Source organism: Sapajus apella, unplaced genomic scaffold, assembly GCF_009761245.1.
Source record: "Sapajus apella isolate SASKATOON/1434 unplaced genomic scaffold, GSC_monkey_1.0 scaffold85, whole genome shotgun sequence".
Classification (NCBI taxonomy): Eukaryota; Metazoa; Chordata; class Mammalia; order Primates; family Cebidae; genus Sapajus; species Sapajus apella.
This window is the reverse complement of record NW_022437025.1, coordinates 468,005-482,791: the sequence shown is the minus strand read 5'-3', so window position 1 is coordinate 482,791 and position 14,787 is coordinate 468,005. Positions and strand designations below refer to the sequence as shown.

Here is a 14,787-nt window from a genome sequence, read left to right as displayed (position 1 = left end):
CAGGTGCTGGGACACCAGGTGCTAGGATGCCAGGGTCAGCACCCATCTCTCCAGCTCACTGGCTCTTGCCCTAACTGAAGCCTAATGCTCACTCTTTGGGAGAACTGTAGAATGAACAGAGTTTGCATGCTTTTTCCATACTACGTCTGGAAATCTGGTTGCATTTTACACTTAGAGTAGACTTCACATGCTCAAAGCCAGGGACTGCTGACTAACTTAGAGGAGTCTCTTTCCCTATCAGCTTCTTTCATTTTGAAGTGGGAGCAATGTCCAGCACATAGTGCTGCACATGATGTTCACAGATGTGCCCACCATTGAGACTCACTTTGCATTGGTTTCAAAATTAAAATACAAAAATTTTAAATTGTAATGGTTAAAATATTTCCCCATACTTGATCCACATTTCTCTTTTTTTTAATGCTTATTTTTTTTGTCTTTTTGTTTTTTTCTTTTTTGTGGAGAACGGGGTCTGGCTATACTGCCCAGACAGGTTTCGAGCTCCAGGGCTCAAGCTATCCTTCCACCTCTGCCTCCCTAAGAGCTGGGATTACAGGCATGAGCCACAGAGCCCAGCTTCTCTTTTTATTTATTTATTTATTTATTTTTTTATTTTTTGAGACGGAGCTTCACTCTTGTTACCCAGGCTGGAGTGCAATGGCGCGATCTCGGCTCACCGCAACCTCCGCCTCCTGGGTTCAGGCAATTCTCCTGCCTCGGCCTCCTGAGTAGCTGGGATTACAGGCACGCGCCACCATGCCCAGCTAATTTTTTTTGTATTTTTTTAGTAGAGACGGGGTTTCACCATGTTGACCAGGATGGTCTCGATCTCTTGACCTCGTGATCCACCCGCCTCGGCCTCCCAAAGTGCTGGGATTACAGGCGTGAGCCACCGCGCCCGGCCTTTTATTTTTAAAGATGTACATTTACAGGAGTAGCCAGGGCTTCCCCCTTACCCTCCCCACAACCCCATGGTCACCTCACGCTTGCAGCTGGCCAGGAGTTGGCCATAGGCATGTTTCTGTGCTTGTACCGTAATTGCATGATGTACTCATGATGTTGTATTGTTTTGTATATTTGACAACTTCACATAAATGTTTCATATTGTATTTAATCTTCATGCAATATGCTTTCTTTTTGCACTCAACATTATGTTTTTGAGATTCACTCCTGGTCATGTGTATGCATCTGGTTCATTCCCTCTGATCGATACATCATGTCCCACCGTGCAGATAAACTGCAGTTTGTTTAGGATCCCGCTTCTGTCATGTGCCCCAAGTGTGCCACTCTTTGCATTGCACGTTAATGCCTACCTGTAAACAGCCACTGTGGAGGAGGTGCAGAATCTGCTGGATGGGGGGGTCATTCGGTAAATGTCAACTGGGCACCCCAGTGCCCACCCAGTGGGCCCATGAACTTGGCAGCCTAGATGGCAAAGAGGCCATGCCTAAGCCTGATGTGAGCCCCTCACCAGGGCTGATCTAGCTCCTGTTGCTGAAGGGCCCATCTGTTAGCAGCAGAGTTGGAAGCTGGGCCCACATATATAATGTTTAAAGCAAAAATCATAAACCTGTCTGGTGGGGCTTACGATGTATGTAGATAAAATATATGTAATAATAATGGTAAAAGGATGAGAGGAAGTTAAAAGAGCCACATCATTCCAAGATTCCTTTATTTTACATGAAGTAGCACAATCATAAGTAGGTTCTGGTAAATTGCATAAGATGCATAATATAATCTCCACAGCAAACACAAGAAATTAATGCAAATTTTAGCTAAGAAGACAATAGCAGAGAGACTTCTGGTTTCTGTCCCAACACTTAAGGAGCTTGGAAGTTGTCACTCTCATCCTCACAGAAGAAAAAGGCTGGGCAGACTGAAATCAATGTCTCTTCTTAGATCCGTCAGAGCACCGAGGCGACGGAGAAAACTGCTGCCCCCCAAATTAGAGAGACAGATGAATACAGGGATAAACTTAACAAAATAAGTACAAGTCGTATGTGAAAAATAAACAAAAGGATGAAGATTGAAAAGGAAGGAGTGAAACCACGTCTTCAGAGATGCCATGATTGTTTATGTAGAAGATCCTAAAAAATCATCAAAACTATCAATGAAACTACGAATTTAGCAAGGTCTCAGGAAACAAGGCCAACATACACAAAAATCAAATGTGTTTTTATATTCTGTCAACAAACTACTGGAAAACAGGAGATAACTGCATTTAAAACAGCATCAAAAAATGCCAGAAACAATACCAGTGACAAATTTAACACAGGACTTGCAAATCTCAGGGCTGAAAATGATAAAACATTATTGAGATAAATTACCAAAAACCTCATAGCTAGAGAAATAAATTGTGTTCATAGATTGAAAGACTCCATCCAGATTAAGTGCCTTGTTTTATCCAAGTTTATCTGTAGGTTTAATGCAACCCTAGTCATAATCCAGCATATTTTTTTTTAAATAGAAAGGAATAAGCTGATTGTAAGATTTACATGAAAACTCAAAGAACCTAGAAAAGTTGAAACAATCTTGAAAAAGACAGCTAAAGGAGTTTACTATCTAACTTTGAGACAACATAAAGCCACAGTAATCCAAATAGTCTGGTCCTGGCGTTAAGAAGAGACAAAAAAACTCCTAGAACATACCAGAGAGTCCAGAAATAGACCCCACACTTATTTCATCAATTGATTTTTTACAAAGAAGCCAGAATAATTCAATGAGGAAAGAGAAGTGTTTTCAACAAGTAGTGCTGAAATGGATGGCTATCTGCCTTAGAGTGAGAGGTGGGTGAGGAAAGAAAGAAAGAAGGAAAAAAAGAACCTGAATGTCCATATCACATTACATATAAAAATTATTTCGAGATGCATCATAAACCTAAATATAAAAGCTAAAACTGAAAATTTTAGAAAAATACATGGGAATACCTTTGTGACCGGAACAAAGATTTCTTAGATAAGACACAGAAATCAATAACTACATGAGAAATAACAGATACATTAGATTTAATTCAAACGAAAACTTCTCTTCTTCAAAAGACATCATTTTAAAAATGAATACTCTATAATAAATTTCAAAAAATGAATATGCAACAGATTGGGGAGAAATATTCACTTAAAAAACCTCTGATGAAGTACTTGTATTCTGAATCTATAAAGAATTTTCATTACTCAGCAAGGAAAAGATAAGCCAACTTTTAAAATGGTCAAAAAACTTGAACAGACACTTCATAGAAAAAAGATATACAAATGGACAATAAGCCCACAGAAAAAAAGTTCTCAACATCATTAGTCATCAGAAAAATGCAAATAAAAACCATGAGATAACATTATGCACCCGTCAGAATGAATAAAATTAAAAAGATACGAAATGTTGGCTGTGACGTCAGGCACGGAGGACTCCCACACCCTGCGGTGAATATAGACTGGCAAACCTGCTTTGGAAAGGCGCTTGGCAGTTCTTCCAGAATTTAGGCATACATTTACTACATGACCTAGCAATCCCAGTCCCAGATACTCTTCCAAGAAATGTGAAAACATATGTCCACAACAAGATGTGTATAAGAAAATTCACAGCGGCTTTATTCTCAACAGCCAGAAAGCTGGAAAGAATCCAAATGCCGATCAGCAGCAGAATGAATAAACAAGCTGTGGTATGTCACACAATGGAATCCCACTTCGCCATGGAAAGGAATGAAAGCAGATTCTCGGCACAAGGTGAACCCATAGACACTATTCTGAGTGAAAGAAGCTAGAAGCAAAAGAGTACACACTGTCTACATGAATTCACTTAACTGAATTTCTAGAATAGGCATAGGTACAGATGGTCCCCAACTTACGATGGCTAACAATTTTTTGACTTTATGATGGTGCAAAAGTGACATGCATTCAGTAGTAACTGTACTCATGCAAACATACTTTTTCACTTTCAGTGCACTATTCAACACTTAAAATTTTTTCTTTCCAACTAGTGTCAACACTGTTATAAAATAGGATTTGTGTTAATTTTGTCCAACTGTAGGCTAATGTAAGTGTTCTGAGAATGTTTAAGGTAGGCGAGGCTAAGCTATGTTTGGTAGGTTAGGTGGGTTAAATGCATTTTCAATTTAGGGTATTTTCAACTTGCAATGGGACATAACTTGTATTGGGACATAACCCCATTGTAAGTCATGGAGCATATGTAATGTAATTAAAACAGTGGTTGTCTCTGGGAAAGACCATGACGGAATTTTCTGGAGGAGTGAAATATTCTACATTTTGGCCAGATGCAGTGGCTCATGCCTATAATCCCAGCACTTTGGGAGGCCGAGGCAGGTGAATCACCTGAGGTCAGGAGTACAAGACTAGCGTGACCAACATGGTGAAACCCCACCTCTACTAATAATACCAAAAAATTAGCTGGGCATGGTGGCACATGCCTGTAATCTCAGCTATTCAGGAGGCTGAGGTTGTGGTGAGCCGAGATCATGCCATTGCACTCCAGCCTGGGCAACAAGAGTGAAACTCTGTCCCCTCGAAAAAGAAATATTCTGTATCTTGAGAGAGGTATGAATTACATATGTTTCCACTTGTTGAAGTTGTCTGGGTTTGCTTTTCACGTTTCAATGTATGTACATTTTACCTCAAAAACTAAAAACTGTAAAATAAGTAATTGGCTGGGAGGGAGGGGGTGAAAGAAGATAGGAGAATGTCCGAGTGCCGATTCCTGAGGGTGAGTAATGGGTGCCAGGGTCTCATTACAATACTGTTTATTTTATATCCACTTCAAACATTTCCAAGATATAACTTTTTAAATACAGAATAATTACAGGTATGCCCTTTAAGAATGTCTCCTGGTTAATGTTTTCCTAGGATAATGTCTTTTTATTTTTAATACCCGCATTTATAGGCTATATGCTTCTCTCTATACACCATTACCCAGCCTTCTTTAAATAGAAAATTTAATTTATATCCTTAAAACTCAATAAATACCAACCGTAACATAACAATAGGTGGGAAACATCTCTTGTTGTGTTCCAAATATAATTGTCAACACATCTGAATCTCTGTAGACACCGTGAGAGGTGCTGATGGCGTTCGATGCCGAGGCCGTGCTGGCCAGCACAGAGCAAGTGATGTCATAGCCATATTAACAGTTTAGTGACCAGGAAGTGATGTTTTAAGCACTTTGCACCCTAACGTGATATCATGTTCCTTACATGTGGCTAATCTCTCTGTTCAGTTACACCTCAGGGAACTGGGAGCTTGGGTGGGGTGTGTAAGGCATTATCATAATTTCCCATTTAAGATAATGAGAAATAGATCCCCACTTGGCATTTTAGCATGAAACAGTGGATTTTCAGAATGAATTATGGATGCTAAGTGGGAGATGTCCTATAAATAGAAAAAAATTTAGAAAGTGATAAAAATCTTAAATATTTGGCTCAGGGGTGGGAGTTCATGCCTATAATCTCAGTAATTTGTGAGCCCAAGGTAGGCGGATCACATAAGCTCAGCAGTTCAACACCAGCTTGGGCAACATGGTGAAACCCCGCCTCTACAAAAAATTACAAAAATTAGCCAGGCATGGTGGTGTGCACTTGCAGTCCCAGCTACTTGGGAGGCTGGGAGGTGGGAGGATCACTTGAGACCAGGAGGCTGAGGCTTCAGGGAGCTGAGATCGCACCACTGCACTCCAGCCTGGGTGACACAGCAAAACCTATCTCAAAAAAAAATCTTAAATATTTGTAAACATTAAATATCTGTACATTAAGAAACAATATCCTAGAAAACTTTTGGAACAGAAAGAAATCCATTAACAACATAGAGGACAACGAAGAGGAAAAAAGGTAAAATTTAAAAAGACAAAGGCAGAAAAACAGAAGGGAGGAAGGAACATGGGAAGGAAAAAGGGAAGGAGAAAAAAGAAAATACCAGGAAAAGCGAGCAATGCACGAGGGGAGAAAAGCGGTTTGGTTTTAGATCATGCACAGCCTCAGGTAACAGTAAAGCACAGCCATTTCCATCACGTGTTGAGGGAAGAAACAGCTGCATGAGAATTCTACAGCAAGCCATGAAGACACCAGACTGACATCACAGACATGCAAAAAGTGAAGAGTCCAACATCCTTGAATCATTCTTGAAAGAAGTACTAGACAATGAGATCCATCCTGCAAATTGTGTAAATAAGAATTTAGCAGGGGAAAGGACTAGGGGTGAGCAGTGAATCATTTATTACAGAATCAAAACTGACCAATTGTGTAAATTACAGGACCAAATATACAATTTTACGAATCGTGATAACTCTACAGAAAATTTGGCAAGTGGGGGAACGAAGGAAGAATATGTGACAACTGTCATCTTTCATAGCAGGGAGTTAATCAATAGAGATTAAAATAAGAAAAAGTAGTTAATTTTCAAAAATCAACATTACTCCAATTTCTTAACTTTGTGTGTGTGTGTGTGTGTGTGTGTGTGTGTGTGTGTGTGTGAAGCAGGGAAGGCTCTTACTGGCATCTTAAAGATCATTTAGTTATACTTTGTTATTATTTGTAGAGAAGGGATGAGCTGATGCAGAGTCTTTAATGCTGATATTATCCCAGAGATTAGATCTTGTAACACCCAGTAGTTCAAGTATATCCTAATGACAATGAAACTGCATTTTATAATATTTCTTGAATAATAGGAGGAAAAATAAATTCTCAAGTCCTTGATTCTGCTGTTGCAAAGAGAAATAGCTATATGGGGATTGTGGATTGGATTCTTTCCAAGCAAGATTATAATTCATTATATCAGAATGTAGCAAATGTGATTTAGGGTGACCTTATACTATTTCCTATAGTACTTATCATTTACTTATCATTAGAATTTTAATAGTCAACTTCCTTTTCTAAACAAACAAGTACCTATAATTGGAAATGTGATAAAATTTGAGACTATTTGGATGTTCAGGGATTTTGGTTGTGATTGGAAAAAAGTGGGCCGGGCATGGTAGCTCCTGTCTGTAATCCCAGCACTTTGAGAGGTCAGGTGGGCAGATGGCCTGAGCCCAGCAGTTCAAGACAAGCCTGGGCAACATGGCGAGACCTCACCTCTATAAAAAAAAAAATTAACTGGGTGTGGTGGTGTGCACCTGTAGTCCCAGCTACTTGGGAGACTGAGGTGGAAGGATCATATGAGCCCCAGGAGGTCGAGGCTACAGTGAGCGAAGCTTGTGCTGCTGCACTTTTGCCTGGGAAACAGAGTGAAACTCTGTCTAAAAAAAAAAAAAGGGAATGGCAGCACATCCTAGAGAAAGTGTAGAGAAGTGTGAAATAGAGTGTGAAATTTAACCTGGGCTGAAATCTGGGCTCTACCAGTCATTATCTGCATAACTTCGATGCTCAGAGATACTTAAAAAGTTCCTCATTCTCAAAAAATAATCTGCAATTCTACTTTATTCAATGATTATTGCTAAGTTACATAAGTATGAACATGCCTGATCCAAGTAAATATATCATCTGAATGTCTTCTCCAAGCACTTTTCCTATGAGCTTTACAGTTAGCATCAGAAAATTTATCACATCGAAAACCAACTATTCCATTAAATCTGTAATTTTCCATGGAAGACAGTGATTTTCACAAAGGGGAGAGGAAATAGTTGATGGGACACCACTGAGTGGTCCAGTGAGCATCTGAAAACACACATCACACTCACTGTGGTAGGCTTCCGGTGACCCAACGTTTTGTTTTAGTGTATTGCCATGTTTTTGTTTATATTAACGCTGTATGTGGTTCTGTCAAAGTTGGAGGGTGAGGTTTGGGTGGGGAGTCCCCAAACTTGGAAATATGGGAACTGAGTTTTATTTCTAGCCTTGATATTAGTTTACTTATTTCTGCTCAGTTTCACCACGGGGAGGCAGAGCAAGATGGCAGAATAGAAGTCTCTGCTGATCACCCCACCCCCATCCCCACCCCCACAAGGACACTAATCTAACAACTATCTACACAGAAAAAACACTTTCATGAGAACCAAACATCAGGTGAGCCCTCATAGTACCTGGTTTTAACTCCATATTGCTGGAAGAGGCACTGAAGAGATAGAGAAATAGTCCTGAATTGCAGATGCCACCCATCCCCACCCCTCGCAGCGGTGGTATGGTGCAGAGTCTATGGGCACTTCGGGAGGGAGAACACAGCAGTTGAGAGACATAGAACTCAGTGCCAGACCAAGCTCAGCTGACACCCACCCACGGAGGGAGCATTTAAACCAGCCCTGGCCAGAGGGGATTGCTGATCAAAGTGGTTGGGGACTTGAGTTCCTCTAAAGAAATTCGAGCCCAGGCGCAGTGGCTCACGCCTGTAATCCCAGCACTTTGGGAGGCCAAGGCGGGTGGATCACGAGGTCGAGTTTGAGACCAGCCTGGCCAATATGGTGAAACCTCATCTCTACTAATTAGCTGGGCGTGGTGGTGGGCGCCTGTAATCCCAGCTACTGGGGAGGCTGAGGCAGGAGAATTGTTTGAACCTGGGAGGTGGAGGGTGCAGTGAGCTGAGATCTCGCCATTGCACTCCAGCCTGGGCAACAAGAGCGAAACTCCATCTCAAAAAAAAAATTTTTTTCACAGATGAGTCAGTGCTGAACTGGCCCAGAGACAGTGGACTGAGGGGGCATGCAACTTACTGAGATACCAGCTGGGGTGGCATCACCCCTAATCCCAGGCTGCACAGCTCAAAGCTCCAAAAGAGACCCCTTCCTTCTGCTTGATGAGAGGAGAGGGAAGAGTGGGGAGGACATTGTCTTGCATCTTGGATACCAGCTCAGACACAGCAGGATTAGGGCACTGGTCAGATTTGTGAGGTCCTGTTCCGGGACTAGCTCCTGGATGACATTTCTAGACACTCCTTGGGTGAGAAGGGAGCCCATTGCATTTAAGGGAAAGACCCAGTCCTGGAAGCATTCATTCATCACCTGCTAACGGAAAAGCCCTTGGGCTCTGAATAACCAGCAGCGACGCCCAGATCCTACAGTGAGGGCCTTAATCAGCCTCTGAGAATGGCTGGCTTCAGGTGTGTCTCAGCACATTCCCACCTGTGCTGCAGGGCAAAACTCCTTCTGCTTGAGAAAAGCAGAAGGAAAAGCAAAGAGGACCTTGTCTTGCACTTTAGGTACCAGCAGAGCCATGGTGGGTAGACAGCCAAGTGGTCTCTAAGTTGTTACCAGCTTAAAATAATGGATTATAAGATAGTATCTGCAGGCCTCACAGTGGCCTCAAACCAGGAAACATACACTGGATACACAAAAAATAAAAAGTGAGAAACTAAATCATATTGAGGGACTATGTTAACTTCTCTTCCCAAGTCCACATGGGGCGTGGTTTCAAAGGCAGAAACTTCCCAGCGACATGCCTGACCTGCCTTCATTCATGTCCCCATGTGGGAACTAGAGTTCTTTTTTTTTTTTTTTTTTAAAGACGGAGTTTCACCATGTTGACCAGGCTGGTCTTGAACTCCCAACCTCAGGTGATCCGCCAGGCTGGAACTAGAGTTCTTTGTCCAACTTTCCCATGAGCAGGAAGGACAGACAGCCCAGGTGAGCTTCCTTTGTTTAGAAAGCCCACCAAAAGCCTTGGAAGGAGGGGCTCTACTGCAAGCCAGGCAGCCAACCCAGCATCGAGTCAATCAATCACTCCAGACGAATTTTGGAAAAGCTCCGCTCACTGGACCAGAACTTGAATGGGGTGGGAGTAACTCCGTGGTTAAATTCCCCCTGCTCCCTTACCTATACGGAGTCCATCTCTGGATCCCCTCCCATGACAGTGTGGGAGCTGTCTCTCTCTCTCTGCCTAATAAATTGTGTTTCTGCAAAACTCTCTGGGTCCAATACTTGAACAAGCTCACCTCGCACCAGGGATCTCTCCCCATTCAGGTGAGTGAGGCCCAAGGACTGGGAAAACACATCTGATCAGGAAACAATTAGTATCTTTGGAACACCCCTGCAACCTGCTCCTGTCCCCTGGTTACAATATCACCAGAGAAAATCACCTTCACTAAAGGAAGACAGGAAAGCAAGAAAGAAGACCAGAAAACAAATAATATGGCAAGAGTAAGTCCTTACTTACCCGTAATAATAATGAATATAAGTGGATTAAACTCTCCAATTAAAAGACACAGAGCAGCTGAATGAGTGAAAAATGAATTTTACCATGTAATGACCCCTCTTAGCATTTTCTTCCTCCAAATATCTTACGATTGTATTGTCAAGTTGGTCAAGTTATTGGTGTTACGAAAAACTTGGTTGCCGGGCGCGGTGGCTCACGCCTGTAATCCCAGCACTTTGGGAGGCCGAGGCGGGTGGATCACGAGGTCAAGAGATCGAGACCATCCTGGTCAACACGGTGAAACCCCGTCTCTACTAAAAATACAAAACATTAGCTGGGCATGGTGGCACGTGCCTGTAATCCCAGCTACTCAGGAGGCTGAGTCAGGAGAATTGCCTGAACCCAGGAGGCGGAGGTTGCGGTGAGCCGAGATTGCGCCATTGCACTCCAGCCTGGGTAACAGGGGCGAAACTCCGTCTCAAAAAAAAAAAAAAAAAAAACTTGGTCACAGGGCTCCACTGAGCATAAACCAGAGAATAAAGTCTAGCATAAAAAATACTTTAAAACAGTATTAATCTTGTCATTGAATTGCCCTAACAATACTCCACAGTTATAGGTATGAAGAGGCAGAAACTCTTCCTTTGATGTGACAATCAGCCTTCCATATTGAAACAAGGCTTTATGTATCCTCTGCCTGAGAAGTTGTCCTTTCTCTTTACCAACTGTCTTAATAGACGTTTTAAGAAATCTATTTTCTTAATTTTATAAGAATATTTAATGGGCCAGTCATGGTGGCTCATGCCTGTAATCCCAGCATTTTGGGAGGCCGAGGTGGGCAGATCACAAGGTCAAGAGATTGAGACCGTCCTGGCCAACATGGTGAAACCCCGTCTCTACTAAAAATACAAAAATTAATTGGGCGTGGTGGCACGCACCAATAGTACCAGCTACTCGGGAGGCTGACGTGGAAGAACCACTTGAACCTGGGAGGCAGAGGTTGCAGTGGGCTGAGATTGTGCCACTACACTCCAGCCTGGTGACAGAGCAAGACTGTCTCAAAACAAAAAAAAAAATGTATGAATGTTTCTTGTAATGAAGAAACACTGATCAAAAATTCAGCCTTTTCTTTGGTTTCACTTTTTCTGTTAAATTAAAAATTATATAACTACTTTGGATTAAAAGTGATAATATATGTATCACTTTTTTATAAGAATAAGTGATGTATCAGTTTTTATATTACGATCTTCATGTATGTATCTATGCATCCTCCCTCCTTCTTCCATTTAGTGAACTGTATTCACTAAATGTTAGTGATTGTTTCCTCTGGATGGTGAGTTTGTTTTTTCTTTACATTTTAATTTTTTTAGAGATGGGCTCTTGCTCTGTTGGCCAGGCTGGAGTGCAATGGTGCAATCCTATCTCACTGCAGCCTTGAACTCCTGGGCTCAAGTGGTCCTCCTGCTTTAGCCTCCTGAGTACTTGGGACTACAGGCACATACCACTGCACCTGGCTAATTTTCAAATTTTTTTTTTAGAGACGGGGTCCCACTATGTTGCCCAGGCTGGCCTCAAACTCCAGGCTTCAAGCTATCCTCCTGCTTCCCCAACCTCCCAAAGTACTGGGCTTACAAGTGTGAGCCACCATCTACTCTTCTGATGAGACTGGCAGTGATATAAATAAGTGATTTTGGTATGGAATAATGAACAACAACATTTGGAAATCTGTATCATTCAGTGAACTGTTATTTTCCAAACAACAATGCAGATGTAAGAATCACATCTGGGTAAAAGTTCCACTCAGGGGGCAGGAGAGGTCAATGTGTTGTAATACATCAGGGCATGAAAGTTCATTGATATGATTTCAGATTCCACATGGCAGCGAATCTTTTTTCAAAATAACTTTTATTTTGAAATCGTTGAAGACTCACAAGAAGTTGCAAAAATAGTACAGAGAGTTCTATGTATCCTTCACCCAGCTCCCCTCAATGATGGTATCTTACACACCCAGATCAAAACCAGGAAAATGTGGGCACGATTCTATTAATTCACATACAGCCCTCAGCAGCCTTTCACGTTTTTACATACACTCATTTCTTTTCTTTTTGTCCAACTAACCTTCAGAAAACTGCCACTTGTCAAGTTTTGGTGCTGACACCAAAAATGATTTGGTGTTATCAAAAAAGAACATCCAGCTGGGCGACGTGGCTCATGACTGTAATCCCAGCACTTTGGGAGGCTGAGGTGGGTGAATCACCTGAGGTTGGGAGTTTGAGACCAGCCTGACCAACATGGAGAAACCCTGTCTCTCCTAAAAACACAAAATTAGCTGGGCATGGTGGTGCACGCCTGTAATCCCAGCTACTTGGGAGGCTGAGGCAAGAGAATCGTTTGAACCTGGGAGGCAGAGGTTGCAGTGAGCTGAGATGGTGCCATTGCACTCCAGACTGGGCAACAAGAACAAAGCTCCATCTCAAAAGAAAAGAAAAAAAAATCCACAATGATCAGAAAAAGGACATTAAAATATTCCTCCTCTTTCCAACTACTGATCTGTCTGAGGCTAGATTTTCTTCATATATACATATTTTTTTAATTAATTAATTTATTTTGAGAGGGAGTCTCGCTCTGTCACCCAGGCTGGAGTACAACGGCACAATCTCGGCTCACCGCAACCTATGCCTCCTGGGTTCAGGCAATTCTTCTGCCTCAGCCTTCCAAGCAGAAGGGATCACTAATTTTTGTATTTTCTGTAGAGACAGGTTTTCGCCATGTTGGCCAGGCTGGTCTTGAAATCCTGACCTCAGGTGATCCGCCCGCCTTGGCCTCCCAAAGTGCTGGGACTACAGGTGTCAGCCACTGTACTCGGCCGATTTTCTTCTTATATTTTAACCACACACACATATCACATCAGGTCAAACACAGAATCCAACTAGCTTCAATTAAGCCAGACATTAAAGAGGTTTGCAAAAATGTAAAACAATACCATTTTTCTCATTATACATTTATTTTTTATTTATTTTTTAAAGACAGAGTCTCACTCTGTTGTCCAGGCTGGAGTGCAGTGGTACAATCATGGCTCAATCATGGCTCACCAAATTCTGGGCTGAAGCAATCCTCTTTTCTCAGTTTTGAAGTTTTTGGAGATCTGAGGGTCTCACTATGTTGCCCAGGCTGATCTCAAACACCTGGGCTGAAGTGATCCTGGCCTCCCAAAGTGCTGGGTCTCACTGAATTTTTTTGTTTTGGAAAATACAGTTATATTTCCTTAAAGTGTTATATTAATATGCAATAGATTCTTTATAAATGACTAATTTTTAAAATCTTAGTTTTCATCTCAAATGCCATAAACACCGACATGTGTAACCCTCATAAACCAAAGCTCCTTGGGGCCCTCGGTTTGTAGGATTCTAAGAGCCCAGAGCTTCCTAAGATAATCCTGGTGCCTCCTTCCAGAGCTCCTGGACTCTAACAAAGGCCAGAACGTTTTCATTAATTTGATTTAAACACACCTATTTGGGTCATACTATAGCTTATTCAGAGGAAATTAAAAGTCCAGAAGCTTTTAGAGTGATTCCCAATAGGGGAAATATGATACAAACTGTGTATTAAAGTGACCTTTTATTAAACTATTTACTACTTAAACTAAATTCAGGTACAGTAGTCAAAGAAGTTAAAGCTATTCAACAACTTTGTTGAATTCACATCTTACATTTTAGAATAACAGCAGACTTTAAGCATGTATTATTTTTCCAGTGTTCAGCTTAGTCTAAGACTGTGTGAGTCTGGTTTGATCCATTGCTGTGAAGAATACACAGACAGCAGCTGTAATGAGCAGATGCATCCCCTCATAGAGGAGTTTTGGAGAAAATACACTCCATATGAATAAATGATAACGCAGAGATGTCACCAAGACGATATACGTGGAAACTGGAATAGAGCAAATCATCGCGTAGCAGAAGCAAGCATGACTCAGTGCTGAGCTGCTGTTAATAAGAAAGAAAACGTGTATTAGCACGTGCCACTTACGTTATCACATGTATAACAAAACTTTCACTTTCAAAAAGACTACAGTAGTTCCTGCCCTGGGACTAGAGGGCGCCGTGCTCCTCCTTCCACACACATCCAGTCACTATAGTGCTGGGACACGTGCCTCTCCAGATGACCCGGAGATGAGAAAACCCACCCTGCCCCCTTGGAGGCTGTGGCCTTCAGTAAAGGAGGCAGGGGCAACCAGGTATGTAACATGTCAGGAAGAGACAAATTCATGAAGAAAAATAAAGCAAAGAAAACAGAAGGATAGGCGAGGGCCACCATGTCCCATACACACACCTGGAGCTCTCCAGAAATGCTTCTAAAACTTGACTGTAAGCAAAAACCACCTACGGTATGTGCTAGAAGTGCCACTCTAGAGCCCCTCCCCACGGAAACCTGGATGTGGTTGGTCTGAGGTGGGCAAAGGCCTGCGTATCCATCCACCGCAGCCCCCGAGGGGACATGAGCTGCAGCCCTGGCTGCTCAGCAGTGCCACTGTCGTCTGTAAAGCACCTCTGAAAAACACACCCCTAGACTTTGCAGTTATTTTAAAATTATATATCCATGTGCTACTATATCACATGCATTATAAAATACAAACAACGAATAGAAAATCACAAAAGGGAGGCCGGGCGAGGTGGCTCAAGCCTGTAATCCCAGCACTTTGGGAGGCCGAGGCGGGTGGATCACGAGGTCAAGAGATC

General features: G+C 42.1%; 1 protein-coding gene and 1 long non-coding RNA gene across 6 annotated transcripts in view; one reads left to right on the top strand and one right to left on the bottom strand.

Moving 5' to 3' along the window:
- LOC116533948 overlaps positions 1–9,619 on the top strand; it is a 24,497-nt gene extending 14,878 nt beyond the window's left edge. Inside the window, exons 2-3 of the long non-coding RNA XR_004261530.1 lie at positions 2,782–2,787; positions 9,538–9,619. This is a non-coding gene — a long non-coding RNA (uncharacterized LOC116533948). The remainder of the gene's footprint in view (positions 1–2,781; positions 2,788–9,537) is intronic.
- A 3,763-nt stretch (positions 9,620–13,382) lies between these two features.
- Positions 13,383–14,787, bottom strand: part of PIGG (phosphatidylinositol glycan anchor biosynthesis class G) — a 42,631-nt gene continuing 41,226 nt past the window's right edge. For 4 of the 5 annotated variants that reach the window (XR_004261529.1, XM_032253851.1, XM_032253853.1 and 1 more), the window contains one exon: positions 13,383–14,034. Coding sequence is in view for 4 of the 5 variants with exons in the window: in XM_032253851.1 (XP_032109742.1) it covers positions 13,818–14,034 (217 nt within the window). In the remaining variant the exon portion in view is untranslated. The remainder of the gene's footprint in view (positions 14,035–14,787) is intronic. The other variant, XM_032253852.1, reaches the window with a different exon arrangement.